This window comes from Haliotis rubra, unplaced genomic scaffold (genome assembly GCF_003918875.1).
Source record: "Haliotis rubra isolate DU_JTF1 unplaced genomic scaffold, ASM391887v1 Scf197, whole genome shotgun sequence".
NCBI lineage: Eukaryota > Metazoa > Mollusca > Gastropoda > Lepetellida > Haliotidae > Haliotis > Haliotis rubra.
The window spans coordinates 1,219,098-1,234,594 of NW_025765969.1; the positions used below are offsets into that span (position 1 = coordinate 1,219,098).

Consider the following 15,497-nt stretch of genomic DNA (forward strand, 5'->3'; position numbering starts at 1 on the left):
GGAATCTAAAAACATCTGAAATAGCAACAAGGAAGATATATTTTAAACACATGCTGCTTATTTATCCTCAGATCTAGGTTCTAATATGTTAGATGAATTTGAATATTGCACCATACTGTGAATGAAAGATTTCCATTTCACCGTTCAAATACATGAAATCATTTCCTGAAGTACAAACACCTGGGCCTAGATTTTCAAAGCTCTCTTAGCGCTAAGATAGTCATAAGTGCCATACATTAACATTAACTTACAACTATCTTAGCGCTAAGAGAGCTTCGAAAATCTAGGCCCTGGTCCATACTTTTGACAATCAGCAATACAGATTCACAAGGCCAAGGTTACATTCAACTGGCTGAATATTTATAACGTTTCTTAACCTAACATGCAAGAGAAATGGTGTAACATTCTCAATATGACCATGAATGTATTCATCAATGGGTGGTTCTCAATAGGAAAATCAAAATTAAAACATCCAAAACTGGTAGTGTGCAGTTGGGTTGGTGGTGGGTGGGTCTGGTCTTAACATTGTGTCATATGTTGCTGATAGACACCCCACCTTCCTTTGTATGGAACTTATTTTCATGCCCAAACCCAAACTTAAACGGTCCCCACCTGTCCAAAATGAATGAGAACTCCCAAATTAATGTTCAAATTTATAACCGTGTTTTTGAACAGAACTTTCATTTTTTTCAGAACCTCCACTAAACTCACCCCTTTCCTTCCAAATAAAAGAGTGAGTGTGTGAGTTTAAGTTTACAACGCTCTTAGCTACATTCCAGCCATTACCCTGCAGGGGACACCTGAAATGGGCTTCACAGATTGTACCCGGGTCTTAGGTGTGACGGGCTGATGATTTAACCAGTAGGCTACCCCATCGAGCCTCTGCCCTTCCCCCAACCCCTCCATTTAGGACCAGTTAGTAAGAAAAAAAGACATCAGCATGATGTCAGTAATCCATACACAACATATGATACAAAGAGGCAAAACTTGGTTTAAACCAACAAGTTCATCTGGTGTTTGGACATTTTACAAAGGAGGAATACATGCACTGCATTTGTGTGTAACCCGTTACACAATCATCATACCATCTGCTTGATGACAGAATCCTTAAATATTGTTTCAAAAAACTAAAATAAACTTGATGAAATCAAGACCTTCACAATACTAATAAGTATCCAGTTAAAATGATCAAACGAAGAATACGACAACTCAGTGGAAATGGGTCAAATCCATGAAGAAATTGTCTTCCGAAACAATACACAAAAACTCAACTGATATTCTCAGAAGAGTGGACCATTGGAAACAAACTGAAATCCGGTTGATGAAGACATTCCGAGAAATCATGAAATCAAAAGTTGAGAACAGGACAACACAGTGCCTCAAACTCTATTCAGTAAAGCAATCTGAAGAGAAAATGGACTCAAAAAGAAAAGAATTCTTGATAAATGTGACCTCTACTGAATTATTTGAAGACTACCAGCATGATATACATCCAGTCTCGTCCTTGAAGTTCATACCTTTCAGATGACAAAGAAGAGACAATGATGTTATGTTACTTCTCAGATGGGAGCTGTGTGAATGGACCAGATGATGGCAACAGATGCAGAACGATTGCACTGATGCATTGGTGTGCGCTGAACATCTTTGAATATTGCACGCTGTAACAGATATCAGAGTCTGTCTGGATTCTCCTGCGATGTACATTTAAGAATTTCCTGGGATTTCACAGGAATGTACATTTAAGAATGCTGGAACCTGAACCAAGATGGTGACTGCCTGAATATTGCCAGCTACAAAAGATATTAGAGATGAACGTTTAAAATTCTCTTGTGATGTACGTTGAAAGATGCTGGAACCCAGATGGCAACTGCCCAAATATTGCCAGATATGAAAGATATTAGAGTCTGTCTGAACTGTCCTGGGATGTACGTTGAAAGCTGCTGGAAGCTGAACCCAGGTGGAGACTCCCGACAGACTGCTGATTGAGGAAGACAACACATTTTCTTTTATGCTTGTTTAAACCCTGCATGTACTTGTACTCGTGTCCACAGAGGCACGTGTAAGTGACATCATGATGGACAGCTTCAACATGTGCTTTCTTGCTCTGTTGGGACGCAAACGTCTTCAAACACAGCTCGCATTGCCATCTACTCAACCTTGGCGACAGACCTCTGAAACTACTTGATGCAATCTTAAGTCCACACCTTGGACCTCCTGAAATCAGAAACAGGAATTGGCATTTTATTTCTGAGAAATACTGGTGCACTACATGTTGGAAAGTGATTCACATAAATTCAAAGTTGTATTATCCATACATGCTGCTAATACTTTCTGAAAACAAACAGGAATAACTTATGTTTACTAACAGATTCGAATTCTGAGTTATAGTGAACCACACTGACTCCATGGGTCCAAAAGGGCTTAGACGTGACTGTTGGTCAGACACTCGCAAAAATCCTGAAGGACTAGATGTTTCATAGTGCTGACCTTCCAAGATTTGATGTGGATAGATGCATACACGATGGGATCTTTCTCTGCATGATCAAAAATATTCCAAGTCCAAAATGCAACTGACATTGGAAGACAGACTGAGATAAGCTTGATAAGTGAAAACCCTTGAGCAAGATGACCCTAGTCGGAGTTTGTAATACAATTCAACTCCTGAAGCCAAGATATACTAACTGACTGACTGCCTGAGTTTGGTTTTACGCCGCTTTTAGAAATATTCCAGCAACATCACGGCGGGGGACACCAGAAATGGGCTTGAAACATTGTGCCCATGTGGGGATTCGAACCCGGGTCTTCGGCGTGACGAGCCAACGCTTTAACCATTAGGCTACCCCACCGCCCCAGATATACTAACAACATGATTGTCCCATACTGCTGAGGTAATGAATGAGTAAAGTTCCTGGTGTTATCCTAATACATTTCCCTTCCTCACTGCTGCAAAGACTGTTTACATGCCACACAGTCTCGCTGATGTCTGCTCAATGCAGTTGGATATTTGTACACTTTCCCACAAATACATGTGTACGTCACTTTCTCATGAACAGCCTCAATATGAAATTTCCTCATTTGCTGACTGGTAAAGGTCTTTTCACATTGATCACATGGCCAAATAGGTTTCGTGATGGACGTCAAACTGTCTTCTGGTCCTAGAGCATCAGGACTAGGTCCAGTGTTAAAAGACACTGGGACCCTTGACCATCTGTTGAAGCCTCTCATGCTTGTTCCTCCTCCAGCCATTAAAGGCATATAATCCCCTCTGGGAGTCTTGTCCTGCAACAGGCCTGAAAATGCAGAAGACACTCGACCTGATGGCCCTGAGGACTGAGGGTTTCCATCAGACCAAGAACCTCCAGGGCCTCTAGTTCTAGGGTGTGTTGTGCTGGGCACCTGCTCCCACTGACTTGCGTGTTGGGCATTTCGGGCATAACCTGGTCTTGTAATACATCCCAAATCTGAAATCAACAAAATTGAAATGTCTTGAAAAGAATCAGAAGAATGAAAACAAGACTTATTCAGGGACATGTTTTCAATGCCAACTCAGTACCACAGCACAAAGACAGTTTGGTCAGGCTAACAACTTGTCCTATCAAGTTCTTCTGATATCCCAACTCCCACTCTACCAATCCACCAGAGAAAAAGTCAAATCAAATAGACACGGATGCATAGTCCAACCCTTGCCTGGAACAAACTTCAACAGACTGGATGCTTTAAGCTGTCTTGTAAATCCAAAGGAGTTGCCTCTGTACCTTCCCGACAGTTCTCCTAATGTAGGTACAGAGAAGCACAGAGGCTAACCCTTGTCTGGAGTAGACTTCATTTGACTGACCAAGGAACAGTGCAGTTTGTGCCTAGCCAAGTTCCTTGGATACCTATACACCTTTCCACAAACACATGCATAATTTGCATTTCCATGAACAGCCTCCTCGTGAAATCTCTTATTCCTCCCATTAGTGAATGTTTTTCCACAATGATCACACTGCCAGTTCTTCCTGGAACCGGAGCTGTCAAGGAGAGCGCCAGATTGGCTGAACCGTATAGCGCTGCTGGGATTAAGGTTCCCAGACAATGGCTGCCCTATTTCTCGAGGATGACCATGGTACCAACTCGATGCTGAAGTACCAGCGAAACCTTGGCTTGTATCAGTATAAAAATCTGAAAGTAACAAGAGGGAAATTTGGTAATTTTGACTCAGAATCAGGAGGTGCAAATAGTATTCAAATATTGCGTAAATCAGTTTCTGTTTTGGTAATGGACTAAAACAGCACCAAAGAAATTAGATGAATGTACTGAGGCAGGTTATAACAAAGAATATATTTCATTCAATGCATCCTAAAAGCAGTGATCATAAAATGAGGGGGCACTTCAGATCTCTGTCAACTTGGAATACTCCATCAGTATGTAAGGAGAAAATGTTTACAGTAGCAGCATGAAGCCCTGATTCTTAAGTAGCCTAAAAACTAAACCCTGATCATAAATCAAGGAACACCTTGCAACTTTGAATACTCCATCATTCCAATTCAGGCACTGACTTGAAGGAGAAACTCTTAGCAGAAGAGACATCATGTCCTGAAACAAAGTATTCCTTGTCTGGAACTAACCCATTTCATAAAACATATCCACATTCTAACAAAAACAAAACCCCAAAACAAGTGGCCATTCTCTAGTCAAAATAGAAGCCAAGGATTTAGCTCCAAGTTGTCACAAAGATGTAGTGGAATTTGAGTCGAAGGTAATGATTACATGATTTCAAGTGTCTGAGGACAAGGGTTAACAACAAGTGACTGTGTATGTGATTATCTATGACATTTCACATCAAACATCATGAAATTCTGGGTTCCAACAGATCCACAAGCAATCATAATTGTTTTGGCCAGAGTTTGTTAAAGACAGAAGATAACTGAAGAAGTAGACGTGTTGTTGAGATAGGACGATACATGGCAGCTTCATGATGCAGTCAGATGAAGAAAATACTTGTATCTGTGATATGACCTTTGAGCATCTCAGATCCACATACAAGAGAAGCATGTGTCCTGGCGAGAGTTGAGCATAACAGAAATGTATTCCCTGAACAATGAAGACAGGAACACTGATCACATTATCTAATCAGCCTTAAGGTAACAAAGCACTGAACATAATACTGATTTCACTCAGTTGGCCCTCAGTCATTAGCAGAAGGGATTCCCGTGAAGATCCGGGTTAGATGGTCTTCAGTAACCCATGCTTGTTGTAAAAGGCGACTAATGGGTTTGGGTGGTCAGGTTCGCTGATTGGTTGACACATCATCATATCCGATTGCGTAGATTGATTCTCATGCAGTTGGTCACTTTATTATCTGGTCCAAACTCGTTTATTTACTGACTGCCGCCATATAGCTGGGAAATTGCTGAGTGTTGCATTAAACATCAAACCAACCAACCAATCAACCAACAGAAGGGAATCAAATTGGTGTCCTCAAGAAGAGAGCAATTCAGTGAATGTGTCTTTCATATCCCATGTGTGCGTTCCAACATACAGGCTGCAACCAGTGTATCCTTCATTGAGTGAGTGAGTGAGTTTAGCTTTACGCCGCTTTTAGCAATATTCCAGCAACATCACGGCAGGGGACACCAGAAATGGGCTTCACATATTGTACCCATGTGGGGAATCAAACCCGGGTCTTCAGCGTGACGAGCAAACGCTTTAACCACTAGGCTACCCTACCGCCTCGTATCCTTCATTGAGTTTTTCCAGTATCAGATCACGACCCAGAGTTTGTCTGCTGAAAAACGAAACAATGTTTCCTGTGTTTGTTCAACCCTTGCGGGTATCTGTACTCCTTCCCACAAACACAGGTGTACGTTTTGTTGCCATGAACAGTCTTAAAGTGTAAGTTCTTATTGGATGGATTAGAGAATCTCCTGCCGCACTCTTCACACTGAATCAACCATGTCCTGTACTGCTGTCCAAGTTCCTGCGGAGAAGAGTCTGGACATAACCCTGTTAATGTGTGAGGTCTACCTCGCCCTGAACTGCCACACCGACTGAACCCATCCACTGAACCCAAGACAAAATCTGAAAGTAACAAGGAGACTGCCATGAGACTTTGCCAACAAAAACTTACATCGACATTAGACATTGAAGAGAAATAAAGGTGAGATATCTCATTCTTATACAGACTGAAAGATTGTGTTTTTTCTATGAATGAATTGTGGACAATTGTGGAAGGTTCTTGTAAATAACGTCAATTCTAGCCTCTGGTTTGCCATGAAGCTTGTTTTGTTGGTGTAATAATAATAATAATAATAATAATGAGAAGTCTTATAATGCACTGATCTCCAAGCAACAAAGCATGCTCTAAGCGCTGACACCCTGATTATTATTACCCCGGATAACCAAAGCTGCCTGTTAGGTGCTAGAAGGTTATAGTCACATGACTTTATCCCACCGGGTACCCATTTTCTGCTGGGTGAACAGGGGCAATTTTGAACAAACTCACTAAGGTGAGACCACATGTGTCACATGTGCTTCGTTGTGGTGTAGGTCGTTCTCACCATGTCAGTCAGATCATTTATGGAAGGGTTGGATTTATGATCTGTCAAAAGAAGCTTCAAAAGGCAGATGAATCCATTGTGGAACATCTACGGTGGATACTGCACTTTGTACATGGGGATGTACAGTCAGCATGATGGAACTTTCAAACTACAGGTATCCATTTGTTAAGCTGGCCGCCAGGATAATAACTCGTTGTCCTCGAAGAGACCACATCACCCCCAGGTTAAGAGAACTGCATTGGCTACCTGTTGCTAGACGCATACAATTCAAGGTGCTTACCATTATCTACAAGTGCCTGAAGACCAACACTGCTCCATCTTACTTGTCATCTCTTCTAAACAACCAGAGACCAACAAGAACTCTTAGATCACAAGATAAAGATCTGCTTATCACCAGACCATCCAGGACCAAATACGGGGACCGCTGCTTTGAATGTGCAGCTCCCATGCTATGGAACAACCTCCCTATGTCGCTAAAATCCGCTCCAAGTCTACAAACTGTTCGAAAACATCTAAAGACACATCTATTTGAAATGAAATAGACTGAACTGCACAAGCACCTGTGAGCAGTCTAGCTGGAACTCGGCGCTATAGAAATAGATTATTATTATTATTATTAAGCTGAAGAATGCTGGTTAAATCCACATTTAGAAATGCGACCCAAACTCGACATGATATACCCATTGAGATAGTTCGTAGGTTGGTTGCAGCAAACTTGTTTTATCAAATAATCTAACACATGGAACAGAAAGAGTACAGATTTCAATCCCACATACAATAAACAAGGATCAAGGTGCTTGAATACCGCAATGTAACCCTAAAACCATCAATGCCAGAAAACTACCGCAGAGAACCATCAAATAGTCTCAATTACCCACCAAGACAGATTCACGGAAAGACAAAATAGCACTGAAAATGATATGAATGGATCAAGTTAATTAACTGTAGATCTGAGACTCGACTCAAAATTCATTTCACCACTGGCCCTGTTCTGCTGGTGTACTGTGGTGCCTTTAATTAGGCTTTTAACCCCAATCTCAAAGTGAGGTCACTCTCACATCGTGACAGGTGATGAGTAAGTTGAGCTTTACGCCACTTTTAGCAATATTCCCGCAATATCTCAGCAGGGGACACCAGAAATGGGCTTCACACATCGTACCCATGTGGGGAATCGAACCTGGATCTTCAGCGTTCGAACGCTTTAAGCACTAGGCTATCCCACAGCCCCTGACAGGTGATGTGTGGAGCAGTTGGAGTGAACATCTGTGAAACAACTCACCACAGAACAGATGTTAACAGACGGCAGGCATCACCAAACATTCAACCTACTGTTATCAAACAGTTTAGGTTATTATGAAGTGTGGTCCAAAGTAGACAAGACAGCCATTCACACAAAGCTGCCATCTACAACATGGATCAGAGAGCATGTATCTAAAATTCAGAAATAGAATTAGAGTGTTCTGTATGATAAAATATCAAATCAAAATACACGGCCATCTCAACTGAATCAGTTATCAATTGAACAAGAAGCAAGGTGCATGACTGTAGCAACCCAAATGAATAAATGGAACTGATAATTTATATTGTCCCTATTCCTGCCTAAAGTGACCCTGTCTGGAGTAGCTGTTGATCCACAATACAGCATCGATACAAGTGCATGACCGTAGCAGCCCAAACGAATCATAGAACTGATAATCTATATTTACATTTGGAACTGTTCCTGCCTAAAGTGACCCTGTCTGGGGTAGCTGTTGATCCACAATACCGCATCGATACAAGTGCATGACCGTAGCAGCCCAAACGAATCAATGGAACTGATAATCTATATTTACATTTCGAACTGTTCCTGCCTAAAGTGACCCTGTCTGGAGTAGCTGTTGATCCACAATACAGCATCGATACAAGTGCATGACCGTAGCAGCCCAAACGAATCATAGAACTGATAATCTATATTTACATTTGGAACTGTTCCTGCCTAAAGTGACCCTGTCTGGGGTAGCTGTTGATCCACAATACCGCATCGATACAAGTGCATGACCGTAGCAGCCCAAACGAATCAATGGAACTGATAATCTATATTTACATTTCGAACTGTTCCTGCCTAAAGTGACCCTGTCTGGAGAAACTGTTGATACACACAATACAGCATCGAAACAAGTGCATGTATGCAGCAGCCCAAACATTTCAATGGAACTATATTTACGGTTGGAACTGTTCCTGCCTAAAGTGACCCTGTCTGGAGAAACTGTTGATACACACAATACAGCATCGAAACAAGAGCATGTATGCAGCAGCCCAAACATTTCAATGGAACTATATTTACGGTTGGAACTGTTCCTGCCTAAAGTGACCCTGTCTGGAGAAACTGTTGATACATGCTGCAGCATCTCTTGTGCTTGTTGAGTCCTTGAGGATACCGATATGCCTTCCCACAAACACATACATAGCTGGCGTTCCCGTGCATGGTCTTATAGTGCGTGTTGCGGTTGGAGGATTTACTGAACTGTTTGCCACACTCCTCACAGATCCACACCTCCTTCCTGTCACCAAGTCTAGACTCACAACCCAACTGAGCACCTGCTGACTGTCTATACTCCTCTGTGTGCAATGTCTTAGACCTGATAGCAAACCCGGGACCACCCATTGAACTTCCAAAATCTGAAAGTAACAAAAGAAAGTTTATGGTTCCCATTCTTGAACAAAGATTCTCAAAACTAGTTCAAACACATTCAGTAGCCTTCGTAACTGCAAGCATGGCGGTTACCAACATGACATCACCTACAACAAATACAAACATGATCGTGCCCCCTTGTAGCATACAAAAATAGAAGGGCTAGTTCAACCAGAGTTATCTCCCTTTAATATAGTTCACTGAAACACCTTCAGCAGGAATTGCCTACTTTTCACAGGTTTAAAAACAAAGAATGTGTTTATCTCTCGTAAATGCAAACAAGATGGTCACCAACGTGTCAGTCACTTACAACAAGTACAAACACAACCGTGCCCCTTTGTAACATACAAAAACAGTTCAACCAGAGTTATCTCTCCATAAAATAGTCTACTGAATACCATCAGAAGAAATCCCCGGCCCTAGTCCAGGTTAAAAACAAACAATGGGTTTATTTCCAAAATTAGCAGTGATGATGTACAGATGAAGGAAACCCTGGTGTGATTATGGAGGTTAGGAGCTTAAATCCCAATATGTTGCAAAGTTACAACCTATTCACCAACACAAAATGAGTGAATGCCGAGCACTGACCCACAGTGTACAGCGGGGAAGCCTAGGTTTTAATGTGTAAACTCATTATGCTCATGGCCTGGGTTCAAAACCCCTCCTGGGTACAATGTGTGAAGCTAATGTCTGGTGTCCCAGGGGATTATTATTGCTGGAATATTGCTAAAAGCGATGGAAAGTCATACACACTCACTCACTCAGGTATAGTGACACAATCAATTTACCGAATCTGATCCAATCCATTAAAGATACCACTTACAACAAGCATGCATGGGATCCACTGGATCCAGAATCTACATGGGATCCACTGGATCCAGAATCTACATGGGGTCCACTGGATCCAGAATCTACATGGGGTCCTTATTCTCTATTACAATAGAAAGGTTATGAACAAAAGTGTTGTGTACTTTTGTTACATTTTGATATGAGCAGTTGGAAATTATGCTTTTGAATTACTAAATTTCAAAAGAATTTAAAACCAACCTTCAAAGAAAAGGGTTTAGGAATTTGAAACACTGACAAAAACGATAACAATACAATTTAATTCACATCTGGTCATATCAGTAAAACAAAAGACATTTATTCCTAAAAAAGAATAGCTTCATCTGTAAGACCATGTTCGCTAACAAAGTGTGGACCCTAACATAACATATCTACATCTAATGTTGTACAGCAAATCATTCTTTTCAGGCAGCCAAGTATCTATCTGAAATAAACCTAAGAATTTTTGTGCATAAGATAAGGTACTTATTTAAACTCTGGTGCAGTACAAGTTCCTTATGCATCCTCCCATAACTGACAAACAAATTTTTGTTTACGGAAAACACGACTAACATTATTTCAAGTACTAATAATGATCTACCAAAGAGTAATGCTCAACCAATCAAAATCTGATAAGGTATATTGATATAGAGTACTTGTCGTATTGCCCTTCAATCTACCACAAAAGCCTCTATATGTTTCCACTGTTGACGTCTGCCCCCCTTCCCTGCTGCTGAGTCATCAGACACTGCCTCTTCTGATGCCGGGTGAGATCCTGTGGGTACTTGTACACCTTCCCACACACACAAGCATGAGTCACGTTATTGTGAACACCCTCAATATGCAGCTTTTTATTCCATGCACTGGAAAAACCTTTTCCACACAGTTCACAGTTCCACACATCCCTGCTGCCACCCTCAGTGAGAGAAACACGACTACCATGGTTACCAATAGGAATGTTGGGAAGAAAACCTGTCTGGTCCGAGCCACCAGGGCGGCCTACTCGCGAATATCCAGAAAAGCCCCAACCAAGATCCATTCTCACACCTGAAAGCAACAAGAAGTGGAATCTTGGTTGAGTCATTTGCCTTGAATGTAACAACATGGTGTCTCTTACCATAACAGAAAATACATGTTGATGAATATGTTCATGAAAGACCAGAGTCTTTATGTTTGTTCATTGTACAAAGTTAAAACCTGTACATGGAGAATCTGATATTGATCATCAGTATCTTACTGAACATAGAACCTCTTAATGGCTATCCTCCAGCAAGTTGCTTTTTTTTTGTCAAGAAGTACCAGCCTTTTTCTGCCAGTTTCATTCAATTCAACAATTAATGTTTCCTAAACAGACTGACAACAGAGTTTCACTGACCACTACACCTTTACAGCTAAATCAGTGAAATGTACAGTTCTATGCTGGTATGTGGATTCAGATGCTGAATCACATGTCTGGAAATTTGTGATTTTCCCTGGAGTACCCATGTGCGGAATCAAACCCGGGTCTTTGGCGTGACGAGTGGGGGATACCCCACCACCTGATTTTCCGTGGAGGTCATGGAACCTGTGAAATAGTTACTTTCTTCATTGTAAACCAAAAGTCACTGTGTTCTTTAATCTGATTGGTTGAAAAACGTGATCAAATGGGATTTGATTCCCGGAAATTGTCTGCGTATTAATACATACAAACATCGCTCACACCATTGTATTGTTACGTCGTCAGCTGTGATGATGTCATTAAAATCATATTGTGATGTAAAGTCCCGAATGAAGTCACAAATGAGCAGTTCCAGATGCTACCATGGGAGACAGCCGAAACGGCCGGCTGATGACATTTCACTGCTGTACCCGTACTCGATGTCAATGAGAGCAGACACAAAAAACGTGTGTGGACCTTTTGGTTTACTTTTGTGCTTACAATGTCGATAAACATCATGTGTTGGCGAATTTCCGGGTGTTATTGAGTATTTGAAGCACGGGAATATTTCATTTGAAACCTCCGGCTGAATGTAGGGCCAGTGAGAGAATGTATGAATGAGACGGTTCACCTGAACAGAATTAAGTGATTAAAGTACAAATAGATTCCCATCCAAGAAACAGTACAAACAAAGAGTAACTTCACATGCATGAACCTCCAAAGGCACACTATACTTATCCACAGCAGCAAGCTATTGACAATAGAGTCATCTATGAAAGGAAAAGCGTTGGTTCTGTGACCCGGAACACAAAGGACTAATCTCCAGCAGATGGAGCAGCAGGATGGCCAAGTTATTCCAAAACTCAATCACACAAATTCATCCGAACAACACATGTTAAAATGTACATCACTGAAATTATTTCACGAAGCAACACCTTTTAAATCAGAACTGTTGTGAGGTTGGGCTGACAGTGTGCAAATATTCTGCAAAAATGATGCACTTCTTTTCATGTTTTCTCAGATCTTGGGGATACCTGAAGACCTTCCCACAAGTGCAAGGGTAGGTTGCATTCATATGTGCAGCTTGCACATGCTGCTTCTTGTTCCAAGTTCTGGCAAATGTTCTGCCACAAACCTCACATGTCTTATTCGACCCATACAACCTTTCACGTGGGGTCAGCTGTTGACCACCAGTATCAAAATGGACATAATCATCTCCAGAAGTTTGTTTTGAGATGCCTTCAAAACCTTGACCCTTTGCCCATTGGAAACCTGCAAGTAACAAGAAAGGAACACTGCTTAACTCACGGAAGATTGGATTCATAATTAAACTTGACAAAACAATACAACCTTTCTTCTTCCATCATGATGATTTTCAGCCTGAAGACACCATTTGTGTGTATTTAGGACTCCTTGTCCACAACTGTAATTGGTATGCAAAACTAAGACTACACGTCCATGTGAACCATCAGTTTGTTTGTATTGTTCTTCAGTTGATTTCCAGTGCATATACACATTCATTCACACATATATATATATATATATCGGCCTACTATTTAAAATGTTTGAAGCTGCTGAAAAATGAAAACGTCATAACGGACAAGAACCTTCCCTCAGACAACTTTGTACAACTTACTTCTAGACAATAATGCAAGACAAACTAGAAATGTTTGACCATGTACAACTGTAAATTATGAATAGGTGTGGACATCCCAAAGGATAACCCACATCCAACTGATTAATAGATACACGACAGGCATGACAGAAGTGTGTCCATTTCTCTCATCAAACAATAAAACCCAAAAATGTAACGACCTTGTTTCAAATGAGATCAGAGCTAATTTCTGGTTTAATGTTGTGTCGTTGGGAGTCATCAAGGTGATGAGAACTGGGCTGCGCACATTGTACCGAAGGAGGGAACAGAACCAGAACTGTTCCCAAGCTGATCATGGAACTACCCACAGCCCTAACCTCCACCTCCATAATGATATATACCAACCACATCTGCCAAGACAATATCTCTGAGTAAATATCACAATTCTTTTACTTTACCAAAATTTGATTTGTGTGTAAAACATAAGCAACAAAACTTTGTTGACTCAACAATTTGCACTATATCATCAGCAAGTGTTTAGGGATAATTATCAAATAGTGATGACACTAAGGAGTCTGTAAAGAAAATCCCCAACACTATTCATGTATTCTTCTCGAATATGTACTCTCTTTCCTGGCTGGAAACTGTGTCTTACATGAAGTTGTTTAATCCTATGTTGATCCTGTCTCTGCTGCAAGAGCTACAGGACAAAGAAGCTGATGCCTGCGCAGTCCTCGAGGGTATCTGTAAACCTTGCCACAAATACAGCCGTATGAAGCGTTCCCATGGACACTGTTGTCATGGAGCTTCTTGTTCCAGGCATTGGTGAACTCCTTTCCACACTCTTCACATTTCCACAAACGTTTCTTTCTCGCGTTACTGAAATCTCCTGAAGTTGATTCCAAAGATAATGCATACGCTAAATCAGATCTGTTTGCTCCGTACAGACTGAGATGAGGATAATCAGCCATACCTGTCCCCATCTCAAGATCTGAAATCACAAAACAGAACTGAGATGTAGACAGAAGTTTATGGAAAATTTACGCATCAATAAAAATCCTCAACTTGTTGCAGTTCCAACATGTACTAGTTCAGCGGCAAGAACATTTCAATCTTCTTAAAAAATACATTCCTTCCATTTTTATTAAAAACCCAAATTATTAACAATTTTGCTGACTTGAATATAGGAACAACTCCTCAGCAATACAGCTATACCTACCAAAAAACAAAGGGAGGATTAAATGAAGATTCTTTGAGTGATTCTTACACTGATGATTTACACTTTAACTGCAAACCCAGCTAGTGATAGTTGAGACTTTCAGTCTGTCACAGAACATAAGTCACTGATGTTATCCTCAAAAACAGTCATGCATCAATCAAAATGTTGGCACACATGTACAATCCGATGAAGTGTCAGATGAGAATCCTTGATGGCATGAGAAAATCAATCGTCTGTTTTTCCAACATCTCGTTAAAACCAGATTGAAAAGTCAGAGTTACTGATGCATGAAGTACCCAGCTGACAGTGTTTGAAGTATTTATGTCTTAAACTCAGTAGGTCAGGAGCAAGAGACATTTAATTCTGGAGTTGAACACACATGGGGAAACTCAGAAGCTCCATTCGATACTGGCCCCGAAACAAAAACACAAAAAATAAGATAAATGCAGAAATAAAGCTATTGGCCCTTGAGATTCTATTAGAATGAGTCAATTCAATTGGCCAAGACCCATCTCTGATACATCAAAGAGATCTGAAACAGGCAGCTCTACTTTACAAGATTCACACATTTGAAGGTCATACAGAAGGTCCGAAGGCCCTTATCCTAAGACCGGTCTGGGTCTCCTGCAAGCTGACCCATAACAAAGCATTCTTTCTGATGTTTCTTAAAGTTCTGAGGGTACTTGTAGATCTTGCCACAGACACACGTATAGGTCACGTTCTCATGCAGGGCTTCCTTGTGAACCTTCTTGCTCCAGGGGTTGGTGAAGGTTTTGCCACACTCCTCACACTGCCACACACGCTTGCCATACAAGGTTTCGGGCTTGCCACCCAAGGTTTCTGGTTTGCCAAACAGACCTTCTGGATTGCTTAACAGCCCTTCTGGTTTACCCAAGGGCAATATGAAAGGACTGAGCACATGTTCAGGCATCAAGGGCCTATGTACTTCAGTGACATCTGGACGTTTAGGCAGTTTTGGGTAGCCAGGCCTGACTTGATCCTTTCCAACATCTGAAATAACAAGAGTGAAATTTTGGAAGGAGGAAAAATCTTTTCACACATACTGCAAAATCCTCGATGCCTCAGTGCCTGAAAGTTAATGTCTGTAACGAAAGACAGGCAACATAATTCCACTTTTGGCCAAGACGTATAAGCTTCATGCATAAGCTGATGATGTTGAATGCAAAACACTGATAGAACAATATGTTCAGGTTCACATTCACAGAAAGTAT

At 41.1% G+C, this 15,497-nt stretch overlaps 1 protein-coding gene across 12 annotated transcripts in view; it reads right to left on the reverse strand.

Moving 5' to 3' along the window:
• LOC124275011 (zinc finger and SCAN domain-containing protein 21-like) overlaps window positions 1-15,497 on the reverse strand; it is a 126,303-nt gene that overhangs the window by 21,844 nt on the left and 88,962 nt on the right. Inside the window, exon 2 of one of the 12 annotated variants that reach the window (XM_046710471.1) lies at window positions 8,863-9,197. The exons of 4 other annotated variants lie outside the window; for them this stretch is intronic. In XM_046710471.1, the coding sequence (XP_046566427.1) occupies window positions 8,881-9,197 (317 nt within the window). In that variant the 3' untranslated portion in view covers window positions 8,863-8,880. Of the gene's footprint in view, window positions 1-859; window positions 2,215-2,854; window positions 3,462-3,487; window positions 4,162-5,668; window positions 6,061-8,862; window positions 9,198-10,715; window positions 11,083-13,615; window positions 14,038-14,361; window positions 15,277-15,497 lie in introns of those variants that run through there. 7 more of the 12 variants (XM_046710461.1, XM_046710472.1, XM_046710448.1 and 4 more) reach the window with 7 other exon arrangements.